The sequence below is a fragment of the Carcharodon carcharias genome, chromosome 4 (assembly GCF_017639515.1).
Source record: "Carcharodon carcharias isolate sCarCar2 chromosome 4, sCarCar2.pri, whole genome shotgun sequence".
Taxonomy (NCBI): Eukaryota; Metazoa; Chordata; class Chondrichthyes; order Lamniformes; family Lamnidae; genus Carcharodon; species Carcharodon carcharias.
In genome coordinates, this window is record NC_054470.1 from 27,294,538 (window position 1) to 27,313,740 (window position 19,203).

The 19,203-nt window shown below is 38.2% G+C and overlaps 1 protein-coding gene across 4 annotated transcripts in view; it reads left to right on the plus strand.

Annotated features, from left to right (window-relative positions):
- Positions 1-344: 344 nt before the first annotated feature.
- LOC121277223 (transducin-like enhancer protein 4) overlaps positions 345-19,203 on the plus strand; it is a 210,064-nt gene continuing 191,205 nt past the window's right edge. For 3 of the 4 annotated variants that reach the window (XM_041186390.1, XM_041186391.1, XM_041186392.1), the window contains exons 1-4: positions 345-820; positions 1,079-1,176; positions 2,550-2,613; positions 2,749-2,793. In XM_041186390.1, the coding sequence (XP_041042324.1) occupies positions 797-820; positions 1,079-1,176; positions 2,550-2,613; positions 2,749-2,793 (231 nt within the window). In that variant the 5' untranslated portion in view covers positions 345-796. The remainder of the gene's footprint in view (positions 821-1,078; positions 1,177-2,549; positions 2,614-2,748; positions 2,794-19,203) is intronic. The other variant, XM_041186393.1, reaches the window with a different exon arrangement.

A 19,203-nucleotide genomic window follows, 5' to 3' on the forward strand; every position in this document is an offset into this window, starting at 1 on the left:
GCGATTGGTGCCTAGAGTCGAGAGTGACGTCCGAATTGGAGTGCAGGCGAACGAAAGGCGCAGCTCGTCATTGGGTGGGCAGCAGTGCCAATCAGTGGCGGCCAGCCGGCCGCCTCTTTGTGCCCGCGCGGCATTAGGGGGGTTGTAGTTGATAGCGGGGCGGGCCGTCAGCGGCTGGGAGCGGGATGAGAGGGCGGGAAGACTACAGGAGCCAGGGGGCCAAGGGGCTGCTGCCCTCCCTCCCTCCCTCCGCTAGGGCGAAGTATCGCATTCCCCCCTGTACCTCCTCCTTCCCTCGCTGAAGTGAAGTTGACCGGGGTGTGAATATGTAAGAATGTTAATGACACGGCGTTTCTAAATTTGGTAAACACAAGTCATTTACTTTGGTGTGTTATCGGATGAAGGGCAGGGAAGAAGCTGCTGCCGCGGCACTCTTGACTGCAGCCCAGCCGAGCCCTCCTCTCCCTCTCCCTCTGCCGGACTCAGTGATGCTGTGAGGTCGCTCCGAGCCGCTGCCCGGCACAGCAGGATCCCGCATCGGAGGAAATCTCCCGGAGAATCTGCGATCCTCATCCCAATGCTCCACTTTGTTTGTTTTATCATTCGCTTTCTGGAAGGTCGGGGGGGAGAGAGACAGAGACAGAGAGAGACAGAGACAGAGAGAGCTCGCTCGCTGCTTTTCTCCGGATCGCCTACAACTTGGTGACTTTTTTTTTAAAAAAATTAAGGAACTTAAATGACACTGATGCTCACCTAAACGATCGAGAAGGGCGTTGGAAACAAAAATCTCAGAGAGATGTATCCTCAAGCCAGACATCCCGTAAGTATGTTTGCGTGTTTTATGTGTATGTTTTTTTCCCCCTCTCCCTCCTGTTAAACATCACACACGGACAATTTGCATGCGAGCTTTAGCTTTCTCTCCACACGCCTTTAATTATAGTCTTTCAGTAAATATTTGGAGACGTGCAAGGTGCAATGTTTCCGTTCGCTTTGTCAATAATGTTAAGAAATAGCAATTTGGTGAGACTGGCGGACGGGTTGTCTCGGTACTGATGCTGGTTTGTTTCTGTATTTCCAGGCGCCTCACCAACCCGCACAGCCCTTTAAATTCACCATCTCTGAATCGTGTGATCGCATCAAAGAAGAATTTCAGTTTTTGCAGGCGCAGTATCACAGGTAGATAGAATAGCTTTGTATATAAACAAAACCTCGCAACACGAATCTGTCTGGAAGTACAAGCCAAGTACAGTTGTCTGAAAGGGGAGTGGTATTTAAAACGTCTTTATTTCTCCTCGTCTTCCCTCTGCAGGAACAGGGTTATAGTCTGTACTGTCCACGCTTGGTGTATTGCATGTGGGCTTTCTTTCCTCTCCCATCTCCTCCCTTTTAATTGTCTGATGGAAAATGATCCCTCGGTTACTTCACTTTGGTCGAAGATGGTGTCCGAGTGCAAAGCTCGCACTCTTTGTAGTGTTGGAAATGCAGTGAAGGCGGGTTTTTAAACATCAATGCCCTGGCCCCCTGTGGGAGTGTTTTTTTTTTTGAACCAAGCTGATAAATTCTGTGCTGAATTTCTTTTGAAATGTTTCTTTTCTTTCTACCCGGGTTAAAAAGTGATTCTAGCAGTTATGAGGCCGTCCAGACCCGGGTAATTCATGTCCTCTTAAATATAATGCACTCAAACGTCAATGTTTAGATATTTTTAGATCTCAATTTTCCGCTGCTTCCCTTTATTTCGCGCGTTCACATTTGTCCTTCATTGATGTGACGATGAAGGAGCAATATCCTCAGTGTGAGACTGCTCTTCTTCGGCTGATATGTCGAAGCTACAAAGCGTGAAACAATCATGTCTTTTATTATCGTCAAGCTCCAAAAGCGGATTAAAATACACTGGTGTGTACCGTTTAGGAGACCAACAACTTCGATTCATTTAAAAAAAAAACATTAAATCACTTTAAATAATCGCATGTAGAGATTTAAGTAACAGGTATATTTGATTGCTATCCTTTTTGAGATACTGTGTATTCTCTCATTTTTAATATTTACATATTACAACAGTCCTGTTTCAATTTCGTATGTGCAGAAAGTGTAAACTTCAACAAACATATATTAATTGGCATTCATGGAACAAGTCTGGCTCTCTCTTTAGAGCCCTGTATTTTTGTCTAGATTTGTACCAGTTGAGTTAGTATTTTTGATCGCTAAATAATGGTTTCCTCTTCTGTTCTAATGAATGTAGTCTATTGAAAGAAATAACGTTGACGCACTTGTCATGTTCGCATGTGTCAGATTTGGTATTCTACTTGTACTTATTAAAATCAATCTTTGAATGCCTACTGTCATATTTTGGCATATACACAGAGTTGGCGTCATAAATCATTTCTAGAAGAACAAAATGCGGCACTGTACTAATTAAGTGCACCCTGCCTTGGTAAGACAACACTTCTAATGATCCGGGTAAGATCATTTACGCAGAGGAAAGCGTTGCCTGCAGCGCAGTCTTAAAATGTCCATATAGCGCCTTGAACGATCTTTCTTTCTTTAAACAGTTTGAAATTGGAATGTGAAAAATTAGCCAGTGAAAAGACAGAAATGCAACGCCATTATGTCATGGTAAGTTTTTTAAATAATTACTTTTTTGTGATAATGGCTGATATTGACGCTGTCTCTTTTGTCAGCTTTTCTGATTGTGAATGCTAAACTAAATTTTAAAAAATGATAATCCCTTCTATTGCTTTACTTTTACAGTATTATGAAATGTCTTATGGTCTGAATATAGAAATGCACAAACAGGTAAGATTCTTACATTTTCAATAAATGTTTGATAGAAATGTTTGTTACTTGAAAATGTAGTAGTAATAAACTCTTGAAACAGATTTATGTAAATTTTATCATAAAATTTTGAACAGGAGGAATTGGGAATTCTGTGCTGACAATAGCAGAAATTTTACAGGGTCATTGAACTCCTTAAGAATAATGCAGATTATATAGAGCCATCTGAGTATGGTGTTAAAACAAAATTGAGATGGCCGAGCATGTCTTGTAACAAAAGTTTATTCCACATTATACGTGATGTGCTTGTATTGGCTGCTAAAATTACTTTTGGAAAAAAGCCTTTAAAATGAAAATAACTTCTAACATTAAAAATATTAACAAACTAACATTTCCTCCCTGCTCATTGAGATTCAAAGGGTTTAAAATGCAAATATTGTAGCAGAAATTTGTAATATTGTGATGGTATCAAAACTTTACAGTTCACAATAGTTGGAAATTAATTTTCCATTAACAATGAGACTTTCCCTATATTTCAACAATGACAATTTACTATCCAAGATTCAAAATAGAGCAACCTTGCCATAGAATGTCTTAGATGAAATCTACCCCCAAAAAATCTAAGTGGTGGTCAATGGATCATATCCTTTGACATGATTTTTAAAAGTCTCATTGATTGTCTGCCTGTATTTTGAGTAGTAAATCTTTCACTCTTGTGAAAGACGGTGGCAGTGCACTGATGTAGTGCCCTTGTCACCATGATTGATAATTTTGTACTGAGTCACAGGAACAGGTGTGTAAATCAAACAAATAAGAAAGGTACCTCTGCAATGATACTCTCGTTGAGTAACTCCATTTGAGATATTTTTGTGCAATAATGAGATGCCCTCTTTGCGGAATGCAGATTTTTACCATTCGTAAAATGAATACCATAACTCCCCATCATATGTGAGCTGTTGTGGATTATTATTTAAAGTAGAAATGCTTTTCTGTGACTACATCCTTACATACATTTGTAAATAAAACCAAATGTTACCTTGTGTTGTTTGGGAAGGCCTAAAATGTCCTAGGACATGATGCATTTGTGATAAGTTTGTGATAAGAAGATAGTATCCATTTGGGAGGATTGTTGCTTTCCTTGATTTGTAATTAATGAAGTGGCTAATAATGTACTATCTCATGGTTGCAATAGCTGTGTTTTTTTTTTGCCCCCTCCAAAACTTATTTAATAAGGACGTTTTCTGAGAAGTGTGCATGCAAAATTGTTAGAATAATTTTCTGTAAAACTGGGTGATAATGAATTTAAAATGTTGTGTGGAATATGCTATTTGCGGTTTTTAAACACAGTATATGAAGGATGATCACGTAAACCAATAAGTAACACGTTACTTATTTAAAAATATGGTTTGTAAATGGCCACACATTTATTCTTTGATATACTGTGAGCAGGAAATGGAAAATATAGATCAACGAAGGAGCAGTGTAATTTGATAGCTTTTCGGAACGCACTGTCAACTGGAAGAAGCCATCATTAGAATAAGACCCCCTCTACTGGTCCCTTGACACCACTTGGATATGGTCTAATCAGGAAATACTGGCGCTTAGTTTTGAAAATCGCACAGCAAATGAGCCTTGATAAGGGACAGTAATGAGGATCAAATTGGTGCTTCTTGCCTACTGGTCATTAGTTCAGGTTAAAAGACACCTTTTGAGCTTGGGTGAAATTGAGCAGTTTACAGCTTATGAATCCTCTTGTGGGGAAGTAAATGAGTTTTGAGAAGTCCACCTTGCACTCCCTAGAGTATAATTTCTGAAATGACATCTGCTTTGATTGCCTGGAGGAGAGGGTAAGAGGGCTTTTATTCATGTGGAAGTACGGTGGGGATGAGGGTGTTGTGAACTAAGCACTATCTTTTAAAAAAAATACTTTGATTTTTAAACATTTTTACTTTGGAATTTACATTTGAAATCAATGTTGCTGTTCATATGTAGGAGATTAAGTTAGAATGTAGCTACTTTGTTTTATAATTGCTGTTGAGGTTGGTTTGAAGTACAACTGTGAAGCACAGTGGCAAGGGTGTGCTCCCTATCCAATTTAAGTGTAGTTTTGACGCTGATTCATTAGATTGCATGCTTTTTTTGTAAATTCAGTATACCTATATTTTATTAGAGAACTAGTGACAATAAGTGAAAAATGTTTGGAGATAAGAACATATTTTAATCTTGCTAATAACTCTCATGATTAAAAGAGTTATTTTAGAAAACAAATTTCTCCTGTTTTTGCTGTACGTGGGAGTCGAGTATATTGGCTTAACTGTGGACCCTTTGAAGGGGAATAATATCCTCGTTTCAGGGCTTAACCACTAGAAGTATAGCTTTGTTTTAAGTGAGAGAGGAATTTAATAGTTATTGAAGAAGAAGTAGATTGCAGTTTTTAAAAAATGTGCATAGTGAGGTTATAACAAAGCTTGTAAATCCAGAGAGCCACTGTATCTGCAGATTGTACAAATTGCCTAGATATGTTTGCACAATAATATAATTTAGAAAGCATCCACTCTACTTCCATACAGCCATTGCTTTGAACATGAATTGCAGGTAGTTGAACAACAATGATATCACTGAATTAATGTAGTATTATCCAATTATATAATTTAAAATAAATGCCTTCAGTGGTTCATGTGATCCTGTCCAACATGGATTATGGGAACTAATTGATATATGCAGTAACAGGTTAGGGCTCGACTATCACAAGTATTTGGTATTCCAAAGCACTTGTATTTATAAAAAAAATGATTTGTGGGTCCTGTAATTCAACTCAAAATAAATAAATGTAAGTGAAATATTAATGTATTCTTAACTGCCCTTTTATCTATGCATTGTATAGTGGTCAGAAATGCAGATGGTTTCCAGTTCCTTAAGATACTGCAACTTCAATTATTTTAAAATCCTACTTTTATGCATACATGACCTTTGGGAAGTGAGCAAAGCATATATTTTTTTAAAAGTTTTTCTTACCAGGCATATTCTTTCATAACAAGCAGCCTGTCAGAAAATTGTATCTGTATACAAACATACATTCGTACATATATACACACAGTGGAAATCTTATCATCCATTGCTTACCTTCTGATTTTGCTTTGGCCTTTCAGCTCAGTATTATGTATTATCTTCCAGATATTTTCAATGATTTCTCTTGTATTGGGAAATGAGCAATTATTCAGCTGTATTGATTTGTGGTGCAATTGTGCCTAGTTCTTGAAACCAGTATAGTACTAATTCACTTATTAGCTTTGTATCTCTATAGTTCCAGGGTGACTGCAGAGTCCTAGCTGTGACACAGTAATTGGTAGATCTGATATTTCAGATGTTCAGATTATTTTTCCCCACCATCTTCTTAAAGGTTCAGTTTCTCATGGCTGTTTATGGTCAGAACCAATTTGTAAAGAATCATATTGTTGGTACAGGGCACGATGGCTACAATGATGTTGTGACTGAATTAGCAAATATCAGAAGGGTAATCACATTAGAGGCTGATATTGTTCTTACATTTTATTTTGTATTCTGTTTGTTTCTCATTCTTTTTACATCAATTTCAGTAGAAACAATTGAAGTGAGATATTTAAGAACTTGTTATTCCTTTGGAGAGAATTGTGATATTACCTTGAGTTTTGCTTTGTTGTAACAACACATTTTTCAAGGATTTGCTTTTGCAGTTCATTTAATGAAAGCTTTGTGGGGGAAAATCATTGTGAAAACATTTTTCAATAATTTGTATTCATACAGTGTCAAATTTAGATGTAAAAGTCACATTGTCATATACTTGCTATTTCAAAAGTAATATAATTTTCTATTTAAAGGTAGTAAATTTACTGTGAACTGACAACACAACATCTACAAATTGTACCATTGTATCTTGATGTTGGGCTGTGATGATGATCTAAAATCCTGTACCTATGCTATACTGATTCAATTAACATTAATTCTAAATCTAAATTAAGTATTTTAGTTGATTGTCAGAGTCTAGAAGGGTATTCTTGACAATAGTATATCATAGTTAAAAATTGCTATGGCCATTAAAATGAAAATAAACTTGGCATTATACTTTAATATTTAAAGAGGCAAGAGATTAGAGTTGTTTTAAACCTTTTCATCTGTTAAACTGCTTTAAGATCTAAATAACCAAGATGTCAAATTGTTTTATTATTAATTAAATAGAGTCCCATCTTCATTTTTTGAAGATGATCTAGACGTATTGATGCTATCATTGGGATTTCAAAGCCAACAGTATTGCTTAGAAAACTTGCAGATAGTTAATACTTTAATGTAGATTTTCTTATGCTTAAATTATATGTTAACATCTATATTCTATATAACCAATATGTTGGTAATCTACTTCCAACACATTTTTTCAGCAGTTCAGTTGCTGTGTGATGAATTACACCTTCAGTATTAATGTTAGTGTTGCAGCACATGAACTGAAAATTCAAAATGCAACACATGAACTGAAAATTCAAAATGCAACTGATCTAGGGAATTATTTCACCAAACCTATCAGTAGTCTAAGAGTTAGGTAGTCTCTGGTAAATTTCTGTACTTGTTTTTTATACAACAGGAATTGAAATAGGATTGCTTACAGTTGCATTTTAAAACATCTAGAATTACAATTCCATAAATCAATTATAATAAAGCTAATTTTAACAATCTTCAGCTTTTGTTAAGATTTAGAGCTTTTAACCTGTTTGTATCTTGATATTTTATGTATGACAGAGTACATAGAGAATAACACTAAAAATGATTATAGCTAATCTAATCTAAGGGTTCAGATGACATCATAAGCAGCAAGAGTGCTGATTAAGTGGTTTGTATCAGTTACCTGAGCCCAAATATTAGATTTCAACCTTGCAATTGCTCTTTTAATGTATCTAACAACTGATTAATGTTGAAAATTTGCATCGCTAGCAACTGTAAATGCTGATGCAACCGTCCACTTCACGTTTGTAGATAATTATTTTCACTTTGTAAGATTAAAGATGACCCTATTTTGAATGTGGTTTCTTGATAAACTGATCAATTTTTTGGAAAGGTCTTTATATGTAGACTACTTCTAAAAAGCTAAGGACATAGAGGAAACTCATTGCATAGATGCTGCCAGCTTGTTTTCTTTGTAGCACTTTATTGTTTCCACTTGATATCAATCAGAAGCTTTCTGTTGTAAGGATTTTTGCCAGAGTAAATCTTCAGAGTGGGAAATGTGCAATAAAAATGTGATTGTTGTTCAAAACAATTAAATACAAATTTAAGGGCTTGGCCCATTGATTGAATCTCAAAATCATAACTGCAGCAGTCGATCGGAAATGATGATAAATAGCATTAGAAACCTTTTAGTGAAGTACAGTGACTACAAGGAGGAGAGCAGTATAGATTTGCATTATATCCGATACCCTCCAGTACCAAGTGGATTGTCAATACTGCTTGTTTAGCATTTTCTAAGGGCAATAGGAGTATTGATTTCTGGCTTACAAGCGACGGCTCTATTTTCACTACTGAGAAGTATTGCAGGTTGTTAAGAAGAAATTGACTTGAAGAGGCTTGACTGCTGCCCATCATGAAGCAAATAAAGCAAAACTGCTGAAGCATGGTGGAGCAGCGAGACAGGGGCCCTCAGCAATTTGTTGCTATTAATTTACCATGGTCGACAGCAAATCAATTGGCGTCTACTTCATCTATTCGAGAATATGCTGTCCAGAGCAGATAAAAAGCCATATGTGGCAACAAGAATAGACTATTTGCTGGATAGAGGATGAAGTTAATGTGCAAATAAGTGAATTCAAGGCTTCAGAGCACCTTTTAAGTGAGTAACTTTTTAATGGAATGTATTTTTAAGGACTCAATAAGGCATTTATTGACTTGCACCAAGTACTAAGTGGGTTCAACTTTATTTCTGATCAATCCTATACAGTACAGAATTGAGTGAAAATGTTTTGCTAGTCTATATTTTAGTCTAATTGTCATTACATTTTCTTTAAAACTGTTTTAGAGAATGTAGACAGGTATTGAAATATACCATGGTTTGCAAATAACATAGAGATCAATTTGTTTTAGATTAGCCTGTTAAACAATTAAATGGTACTTTATGAGATTGACCATGTAGATACAATTCTAAATGGGCAATATAGAAGTGTTGCTATATATATATATATATATATTATATAAAAATATAATATATATATATATTTAATATGAATCAAATAAACCAGTTGTCTGAAAAAGTGGACATTAAATGGTAAACACTCCATCCTAAAATTAGCCTATTGAATCAAAAGGAGCATTAGCTGGAGATTTTTAATGGCCCTTTGCTCTACTGTGTTCTGTCTACTAATGGTCATAATGAATGTTGCAGTCTTTTCTATAGTCAAATAGGGGACTTGCGTTAATTTAAAGCACTCGGCTGTGTCTAATGTTTTAATCGACTCTCAGCCACGTGTTCCAACATGTTTTATGATAGATGGAAATGTTGAATATCAGTGTTGAATATTAAAATTTAATGTGTAATATGAATTTTTTTCCTGATTTTTGTATTCAGGATGGTGGGATTTAAGCATAATCAGTTAAGGTAGAAAATTGTCATAGAATGATACAACCCAGCAGGAGGCCATTTGGCCCATCATCCCCTGCTTTTTTTCCCATAGCCCAGCAATTTTTCTCCTCTTCAAGTATTTATTTAGTTTCCCTTTGGAAGTTATTATTTAATTTTCTTCCACAATCCTTTCTAGCAGTTCATTCCAGATCATCTTAGCTATATTTCCCCCCCAACATATTGCATTGGGTTCTTTTGCCAATTATTTTAAAATAATACCAGAAAAGTTCAGTTTTTTTCTATAATTTTTCAACCTCTGTCAGACCCCTCAACTTACTTATAAATTCTGACTGATGCTGGGATCCTTCTTGATGCTTTTCTTGTCTTAGCCTACTCAGTATATACTTTTAGGCTATTTGACCACGAGGGTGAGGATCAAATATGAGTATGATGTCTGTGTGCTTTCTGCAAGGCTCCTTGATTATAACTGTTTCTGTTTAACAACAGTGACTGCACTTCAAAAGTTTTTCATTCGCTTTAAGGGGATTTGGAGAGTCCTGAGATTGTGATGGGCATTGTATAAATGCAAGTCTTTCTTTTTGTGTGATATAACTTGATCTTGGGGCACTAGTCATTGTCAAACCAGGAGGACTTTGGGCAGGGTGTAATGTCCTTAAATGTCTTCCATTCTGGCTGCAAGGTCATTGTGTACATTCATCCATGGTATAGTAGTGAGCCATTTTTTAACTTGTAAAAATGTATTCTTGTCTACTTACTATAAGGTGCCATTTTTTGAACAACTGTAAAATACAATTTAAAAAAAAATAATACTTTGGTTATAAATTTCAGCATATTGGCCTCTGGTTCCTACTGTTATACATGTTGCTGGTTCAAAAAAGTTCATACATGCCACCATATAAAGTATTGTTTTAAAGTATGATAATGATTATGAAGCACACTGTTTGCTGTCATTTGAAGCCTTTGATGAGATTACTGTATGGTAAATATTGTAGGATATCCAGGCTCCCAGTGCATTTAGCAACACTGTGAAAGTGTTTTATTTTAGCTTCAAGATCAAAATTTACAGTAGTCCTCTTGTAATTTTATGTGGGATGGTAGGAGTGCGCCAGGAAGGATAACAGAACCCAAATGAAATGTTAGAACTCATCATTACCCTTCACACTAAATGCAGTGGTTAAGCATTGAAGTTCTAGACATTCAGTCCTGTTTTGGTTGTTACACTTATAGATGACAACAACAAATTGTTTTTAACATAATAAAATGTCATAAGGCACTTCACAGGGACACTATAAAACACTGAGCAACATAAGAGATAATCGTTCGAGTGACTGAAAGCTTGGTCAAAGATGGAGGTTTTTAAGCGTGTCTTAAAGGAGGGAAGTGAATTAGAGAGGCAGAGTGGCCCAGGGAGGGAACTCCAGAGCTTAGGGCCTAGGCAACTGAAGGTGTGGCCATTAAAAGTGGAGAAATAAAAAGTGGGCTTGCACAAGTGGCCAGAATTAGAAGAACACAGATATCTCGAAGGATTGGAATAGATTACAGATTTAGGGAGGGGCAAAGCAATGGAGGGATTTGAAAACAAGGATGAAAATTTTGAATCAAGATGTTGCTTACAGGAGAGCCATTGTAAGTCAGTTAGCACAGGAGTGGTAGGGGAATGGTACTTGCTGTGAGTTAAGACATGGGCCGCAGAGTTTTGGATGACCTCAAGTTTACAGAGCGTAGACTGTGGGAGCGCAGCCAGGAATGCTTTTGAATAGTCAGGTTTAAAGGGAACAAAGATATGAATGCAGGCTTCAGCTGCAAATGAGCTGACAGACAAAGTTGGGTGATGTTACAGCGGAGGAAAAAGACAGTTTTAAGGGTGGCACAAATATATGGTCATAAGCTCACCTCAGGATGAAATATGACACAATGGTTGAGAAAAGACTAGCTTAATCTCAGTTTGTTGCCAGGGAGAGGAATGGAGTTGGTAGCTTGGGAATGAAGTTTGGAGCGTGGATCAAAAGCAATGGCTTCAACCTTCCCAATAGATTTTAGATGATTTTTCAGATGGAACATACCAAAGCCTCCAGCACTTCTTTCTAGCAGTGTGGCCCACTATCCCTGTACAGTTATTCTTGATAGGCAATAGGAAAACAGGATTATTTTCATTGGGGATGGGGTTTAAACTTTGGGTCACCATTTGTTGGCTGTAGCAGGAAATGCCCACTATACTGTAAGACCAGGGGCAGAATTTTTGGCTCATTGGGTGGGCATGTGCCCGACCTGAACGAGCATAAAATGACGTGCGGTGATGCTGGGATGCTCGCCCGATGTCATCGTGCACTCGCGTGATATTTTGGCCACTGGGCACGTGCGGGAGTCGGCATTGCGCTCGCTGACAATTAAGCGGCCTATTAAGGCACTTAATGAACTAATTAATTAAAATTTCTCGCTGCCCGGCATTTTTGGTGAAACCACATCCATGGGGGAGGTGAGGTTTTGACCAGTGTTTTTAAAAAAAAAATTAAGAACTTTTCAAACTCACCTCTGACATGTCCCTGCTCATATGACAGACTCACATGAGAGGACACGTTTTTAACATTTCTAATTGCTTTATTTTTTATTTTAAAAATCTTCAGCTCCCTGAGGCAGCTCTGCACCTCACAGAGCTTTTACCGCATGTATGTGCAAACCTCCATGCTCGTGCTCCTCCCGCCCCCACCCCAGCAGCCCTGAGCGCTGCAGCATGCGTTTCACACTGACTGGCTGTTAATTGGCCAGCCAGTATGAAATTGCAGTCAGGGCCGGATCATGGGTGATGGTCCATTTCGCGGCTGCTCCAGCTTGCCCCTGTTGACTGGAAAATTCTGGCCCTGAAGTGGAAATTAATTCTATATTTTAACCTCTTAATGGCAAACAGGAAAAGTTAGTAAATGTCAGCAAAATTATTGTTTGCCTTTCTTTTTTGACTGACCAGCCTTTTTTCCTTGCATTTAATTTATTTTCAAATTCTTATTTGAAAGTAACATTTTAATATGAAAGAACAGGAAACGATTGAATGCACATACACAGCACTCAGCTGCCCACCTAGCAGAGGATAGCTGACAAGAGTAATGTGTTGAGCATGATTTCCACCTATGTGTATATCTGGGAGTGCATTTGCTTATAAAATTAGCACCAGACAAATTTTATGGTTGTCTCCAATAATGACAAGAAAAAATTGCACATTGTTGGTTCAGTAAGTCAGGCTCCCAAACAGCATATAACACAAGAATTAGGAACAGGAATAGGCCATTCAGCCCCTTGAGCTGCTCCATTAGAGTGTAAGTATAAGAGTGTAAACTGAATTTGACTACACACTTCTTAGCAAGGGGCATACTATCTGAGGTTTGTTGATGGAGTGCTTCAAGAGTGGAGAGCTCACAGCTGCAGAGGAAGAGTAAGTATTTACTATGAGGCAAAATTCTGGGATGTTGAAACTCTGACTGGACATGAACCTATTGAAGGCCTAACTACATCCTTTACTTGCTCATGCGGCAGCATTCTACCTCTTTACAGGTAGAGTATTGATCATTAAATATGCTGAAGCACAATCTTTTGTGAAACTCATTGTAGTTCTCGCATTGTAATGAATGAAATGTCAAATAGAAAATGAAAGAAATAATTTTTTTCTTTAATTTATTATCTTTAAATACTTGTTAGTCTCTTTCAATTTTTGTTTTGTGGTGATTACATTCTTTTGCATTCTCTGAAGAAGTGATCGAACCAGCAAATGTGGTATGTGGGATTTTGTATTAATCATTGAGAGCTAGAATCTGAAGCAAAAGTAACTGGACGATGTTTAGCAGGATAGAGCAGGTCTTTTAGCATTTGTAAAGGAAAAGTGGTTTCATGGCCTGAACTTTACTTGCGGTAGGCACATGTGATTGGTGGGCCCAGGAGTGGTCGGGGAACAGACCAATTAACAGCTAGCATGAAACCTGTGCTGAGATGCTCAGCGCTGCCAGGGTTGGGGTGGGAAGAGGGCGGGCGATGATGTCACCGTTAGTGTGGGTGAGCGCTACATGAAAGGTCCCTGAAGGCTGACAAGCTAAAAAAAAAACGCCCATGCATCACAATAATCACCTGAAAGTATAGCTGATAAAAATGCTGCCCACCGGTATTTATTTTTATTTTATTTCATAATGGAAATTTCATCCCACCCTCGGATGAGGTTTGACGAAAAATGCAAAGGCCGCCTGGCTGATTCGCTCATCTGCCAACTGCAAGGTTGGACGGGCCACAAAAAAATCACAGACAATTGCGCCGTTAAGGAGCTTAATTGGTCTCTTAATTGTCGGTGGGCGCGCTTCCAACTTTTGCACATGCCCGCCGAGCGAAATATTATATGAGTGCCTGATGATGTTGGGACGCTTGCCCGATGTTTTCTTGCATGATTTTATGCCCAATCGAGCTGGGTGCACGTCCACCCGCAGGACATAAAATTCTGTCTCATTTTTCAGATGTAGACTGGATCTGCTTTAATATCATGCTAATGTTGCCAGTCCAACCTGTGGTTCTTAAGCAGCTAGTGGCAGTGGCCAGTTACATGGCAGATTTTCTAAGGCTGGTGGCTGGAAACATCTGATTTAAAAAAAAAATTGGGTTTTCCTAGTCCCCGGGTTTAACAAATCTGGTAAGTTTGTCTTTGGCATTATCACCAATACTTGCACATTGGAAGGTAACAGCAGTAATGCAATATAATAGTGAATTCAGAGTTTATATCTGAAACATATACCTTTTTAAAAAATTGAGGTAATTCACTGCATTTCTCTTTTTAAAAAATATTTAAAAACAAAATGCCTGGTAAAAATGTAATTACTCAATTTAATTTACTTTTTGAAATGTCTATTATGTAAAAATTAACTATGCTACACTTTTGTTATGATTCTAGCTGAAGTATATTTTTCAGCAGATGTTAATAGGCTAGGGAGGTAAAATTCAAGCTTTAAAAAGAAAAAGAAAGTCATGCATTTCTACAGCGCTTTTCATGTCTACTGGACATCCCAGAGTGCTTTATAATCAATGAAGTTCTTTGGAAATGTAACCACTGTTGTAATGTAGAAATCACAGCAGCCACTTTGCGCACAGCAAGCTTCCTAGCAGCAATGTGATCATGACCAAATATCTGTTTTGGTAATGTTGATAATGTGGACACTGGGATAACTCCTCTGCCCTTTTCAAAACAGTGCAGTGGACTCTTTTACATTCACTTGAGAGTGCAGATGGATGACTCTGTTTTCATTTTGGAGGCAGAAGTTAGGAGTTGGGAGATTTCCGGATGTCACGGCTCAGCCTCTTGACTGGCAGTGCCTTCCCTCGCTATTTTTATTGTAGGGTGGCAGGGTCTGTCTGGCGTTCAGTCTGCCATCTTTGGCAGCTCGCCCAACATGGAGATGGAGGACTGATGATGAGGCAACCCAGGTTAAAAGGCCTGTCTCCTTTTGTAGATTCATTGGCCCGTTTCTGAAGATAAGTGCAAGGCCACCCCATCCTTAACCCTTTATTCCCAGACTTCTCTCACCCCCTATACCCTCCTCACATCTCTCGCTGGCATACCCCCTACCTCCACCGTACTCCCCAACCCAGTCACCCAGTATTATCTATAAATAGAACTCACAAGCCCCATAATAACATTGGGATGTCTTTGAGAAACTCATATATTTGTCAAAATAAACAAGTAGTACTTGAAAATCCAACTAAAGATCATAATCTTCTTAACAGTTGATAATTCTGTCAAAATAACCATGCTCGCATCCCCCCTGACAGCTGTATCAACAGTCCCTGCTGAGTAGAATCCATTATTGGATTTGGAAATCAGCCAAGCATTCACAATGAGATCCTGCTGAATGACTGTATAAACAACTTCTGCTGAGTGGAATCCATTAATGGGTTTGGAACTCAGCCAAGCCTTCATAAAAAGATTCCACAAACAATTGCACCAGCAAAACCAAATAGCTGAATACACTAAAGCCTTTGAAGGCAGCCAGGAGCTCAGCCATCTGTTGAAGCTTTGAAACAGCCATACCTTTCATATAGTTTTCGACTCCAAACCATTATTTCCCTTGGGCCATGACACCTCTGAGCTGTTGAGGAACATGTTGACTTCCAAAACAGACCTGACTAGTTGAAAAATGGTCTAAAATGCCCATTTCCAGAGTGGAACTGACAAAGATGGGACTGCTGGGTGCAGGCTCGCCCCTTTCCCATGATAATAAAAATTCCCAGTGCCAGGAATGAGGGCAGGAATCTGAATTTGTGCTCCTCTCACTGTTTTTAAAGCCCACTTGACGTTCTTCAGCCCCGTGTTAGGATGAGAAAATTCAGCCTGGGCCCTTAGTTTAATGTCCTATCTGAAAGGTGGCACCTCTGATAATGCAGCACACTCTCCATACTGCGCTTGGATTGTCAGCCTAGATTGTTGCACTCAAGTTTTGGAGTGGGACTTGAGCCCACAACCTTTTGACACAGAGGCTAGACAGCTAATAACTGAGCCACAGCTGACACATTTACTTTTGTAAATTTGCATTTCTTTCAAATGAGAAATGACCAGATTTCTCTTCTAACTGCGAGCATTTGTAGTGATGTACTGTAATCTAATTTTTCAACAGACACCAATACAATATTTATTCAAATTTCAAGATTGTGAGTCTTCATCATTGATTGATACTGCACAACTGCTGAAGAACCAAGTACTGCAATATAAAGATCAAAAAGCAGAATGCTGCAGATGCTAGAAATCTGCAGTAAAAACAGAAAATGCTGGAAAAACTGACGAAAGGTCTCAGACCTGAAATGTCAACTGTTTCTGCCTTAGCACAGATGCTGCATAACTTGCTGAGTTTTTTTTCTCACATTTTCTAAAGGTCTGTGATAACATGGAACAGTATAAGAGAAATGCTGGCGGGTTATTGGGTCAGTTCAGGTCACATGAGGGATAAATCCTACAAAACCACACCCTGCCAATGATGTGTCTTCTATTTTTGCTTTTGTCATTTGAATGATCTGAGAAGCTTCTGACAGTAGGGATGTAAAGAATCTGCTTAGATGTAATCTGGCTTCCATAAATCCAATTAGCTATGATTTTGAGACATTCGTCAGCCTTGGTCTTCTGTAGACATACATGCTGTAGATTTTACATTGTACTTTGACCAATTATGACAATAATTACACCTCCCCTGGAAACATGTACACAAGTGATGGGTCAATTACATACTATTGTTTTCCTTTAGGTTACAGGAAAAGTTTGAAAGATTATGGGTAGAAGTGCAGATGAGAGAACAAATATTTAGCTTTATTCTTTTGAAAACCATGGTTCTGAAAATCCACAGACTGTTGCCCCAGTGAGACAAAACAGCAACCTTGCTAAACAGTGTTAACAAAACTGTGTTTATCTGTCTTGCTAGTTTGTTAGAACTGGCAGTTTTTGGTGCACTGACTGGCAGCTTCTGACTCATTTTCACTTATACATGCTTTTTTTCCCCACAGTGTCCTCTATCATTATTTTGTGTAACTTTAAAATATTTGTTAATTTTGTGGTATCAAATATAAATTTAAAATCAAGATTTATTGGCTCAGCACTTTGGCCGTTCAGAGAGTTTTTAAACTTCACAGAATATTTTGCATATTCCATTTTGGATAGCAGCAGGAGCTTTATGTTGATTGGGAATGGGGAAATATGTTCTACAGGAGTTCTTTTACAAATACAGAAGACTCATTAATCATGGGTGCCACAAGCCTGAGACAGTTAATGACAGTTATTTGCCTGAGTGAGAATAATTTCACATAATTGGTAATGCAATATGTTATTATACAGATATACTTCCAAGTGCAAGTTTAAAACATAGTTACTACTCCAGGGTTGTAAAAATATTATCTATGACCAGATAACAAGGGCAAATAAGGTCTGATATGTGTCAGTCATCTCTGTACAGTAAGCATATGTGTCAAAATCACTACTAAACCTCTAAACTTTTTAAAGGCATGTCAGGACCAATACATTTTCATCACAGACTTTGTGTCTGCCGTGAGGGAAAGCTTGTGAAAGCATATTAGAGATAACATATTAAAATAGACTAGACTGCAATGTTTGCGTAAAAGGCTGATTTATAGCTGCTGAACAGCTGTGACTAGATGTTTAAACAGGAAGGGTCCGGACGTGCTAATCAGGTGCTTGACACATTGGTATAACTTCTTTAACTATGTGAAAGAATGCTGTATAACCATAAAGCCTAGAGAGGGAGGGAGAGTCTCTTTTAAAAACAAACAACGCTTGTAGGGCTAGTAGTAATTTTTTCAGGATGAGTTGAGACCCATGATGACATGTTGTGAAAATAAATTGTAGACTATTCAGTCCTACATGCAGTGCTGGTCTAGTCTAGCTTGTGGCTTTTAGTTTCCATGAACGTTGTGTGCTAATCATGTATCTATAATTTGAGGGCATAAAATTGCATATGGCAACCCACAGAGCAGTAGGGATCTGTATTTTTTTTAATGTTGGGCCTATTTCTTACCAACTTTTGAATTGTAACATCTGAATATAGATTTATTTTGAGGGAATGATTGATTACTGTGTTAGTTACATTAAAGAGCTTTGGGAACTATGGTTATTTTCAGTCGCATTCAAATAATGGCACTAAATTTTTTTTATATCATTTGTTCATGAGATGTGGGTGTCACTGGCTAGGCCAGCATTTATTGGCTATGCCTAACTGCCCTAGAGAAGATAGTGGTGGGCTGCTGCCTTGAACCGGTGGTGAAGGGAGTGAATGTTGAAGGTGGTGAATGGCGAGCTGCTTTGTCCTGGATGGTGTCGAGCTTCTTGGGTTTTGTTGGAGCTGCACTCATCCGGGCAAGTGGAGTGTTCCATGACAATCCTGACTTGTGCCTTGTAGATGGTGAACAGGTTTTGGGGAGTCAGGAGGTGAGTTACTCTTCGCCTCTTACCTTCTCTTGTAGCGACAGTATTTTATGGTGTTCCAGTTCAGTTTCTGATCAATGGTAAACCCCAGGATATTGATAATGGGGAATTCAGCGATGGTAATGCCATTGAACGTCAAGGAGAAATAACTAGATTTAATTTTGTTGGAGACGATCATTGCCTAGTACTTGTGTGGTGTGAATGTTACTTGCCACTTATCAGCCCAAGCCTGAATATTGTCAAGGTTGTTACATATGGATTTGGACTGCTTAAGTATCTGAGGAATAGCAAATGGTGCTGAACGTTGTGCAATCATTAGTGAACATTTTCACTTCTGACCTTACGATGGAGAGAAGATCATTGATGAGGAATCTGAAGATGGTTGGGCCTAGGACACTACCCTGAGGAACTCCCGCAGCATTGTCCTGGAACTGACATGATTGATTTTGAACAGCAACGACCATTTTTCTTTGTGCTACCTATGACTTCAACCAGTGGACAGTTTTCCTCTGATTCCCATTGACTTCAATTTTGCTAGGGCTCCTTGATTCCAGACTTAGTCAATGCTGCCTTGAGGTCAAGGGCAGTCACTCTCACCTCACGACATTCGTAACATTTTCCGCCTTCATAATATTTTCCACCTTCACCTTCACATCAGCCCATCCATGGATTTTTCAGCTCCAAACTTGACTTTTCCAATATTCTTCCTGCCATCCTCCCAACTTCTATCATCTTTAAACTTTAGCACACCAATACTATAAAGCCTTTATTCAATCAAACATCAAGCCTGGCTCACCCGTTAGAGCTGTCGAAGGAGCCTTGGTGAGTTGCGGCAGTGCAACCTACATTGATTATGCACCCCCAATGCTTCCAATTTAATTTCCTCATT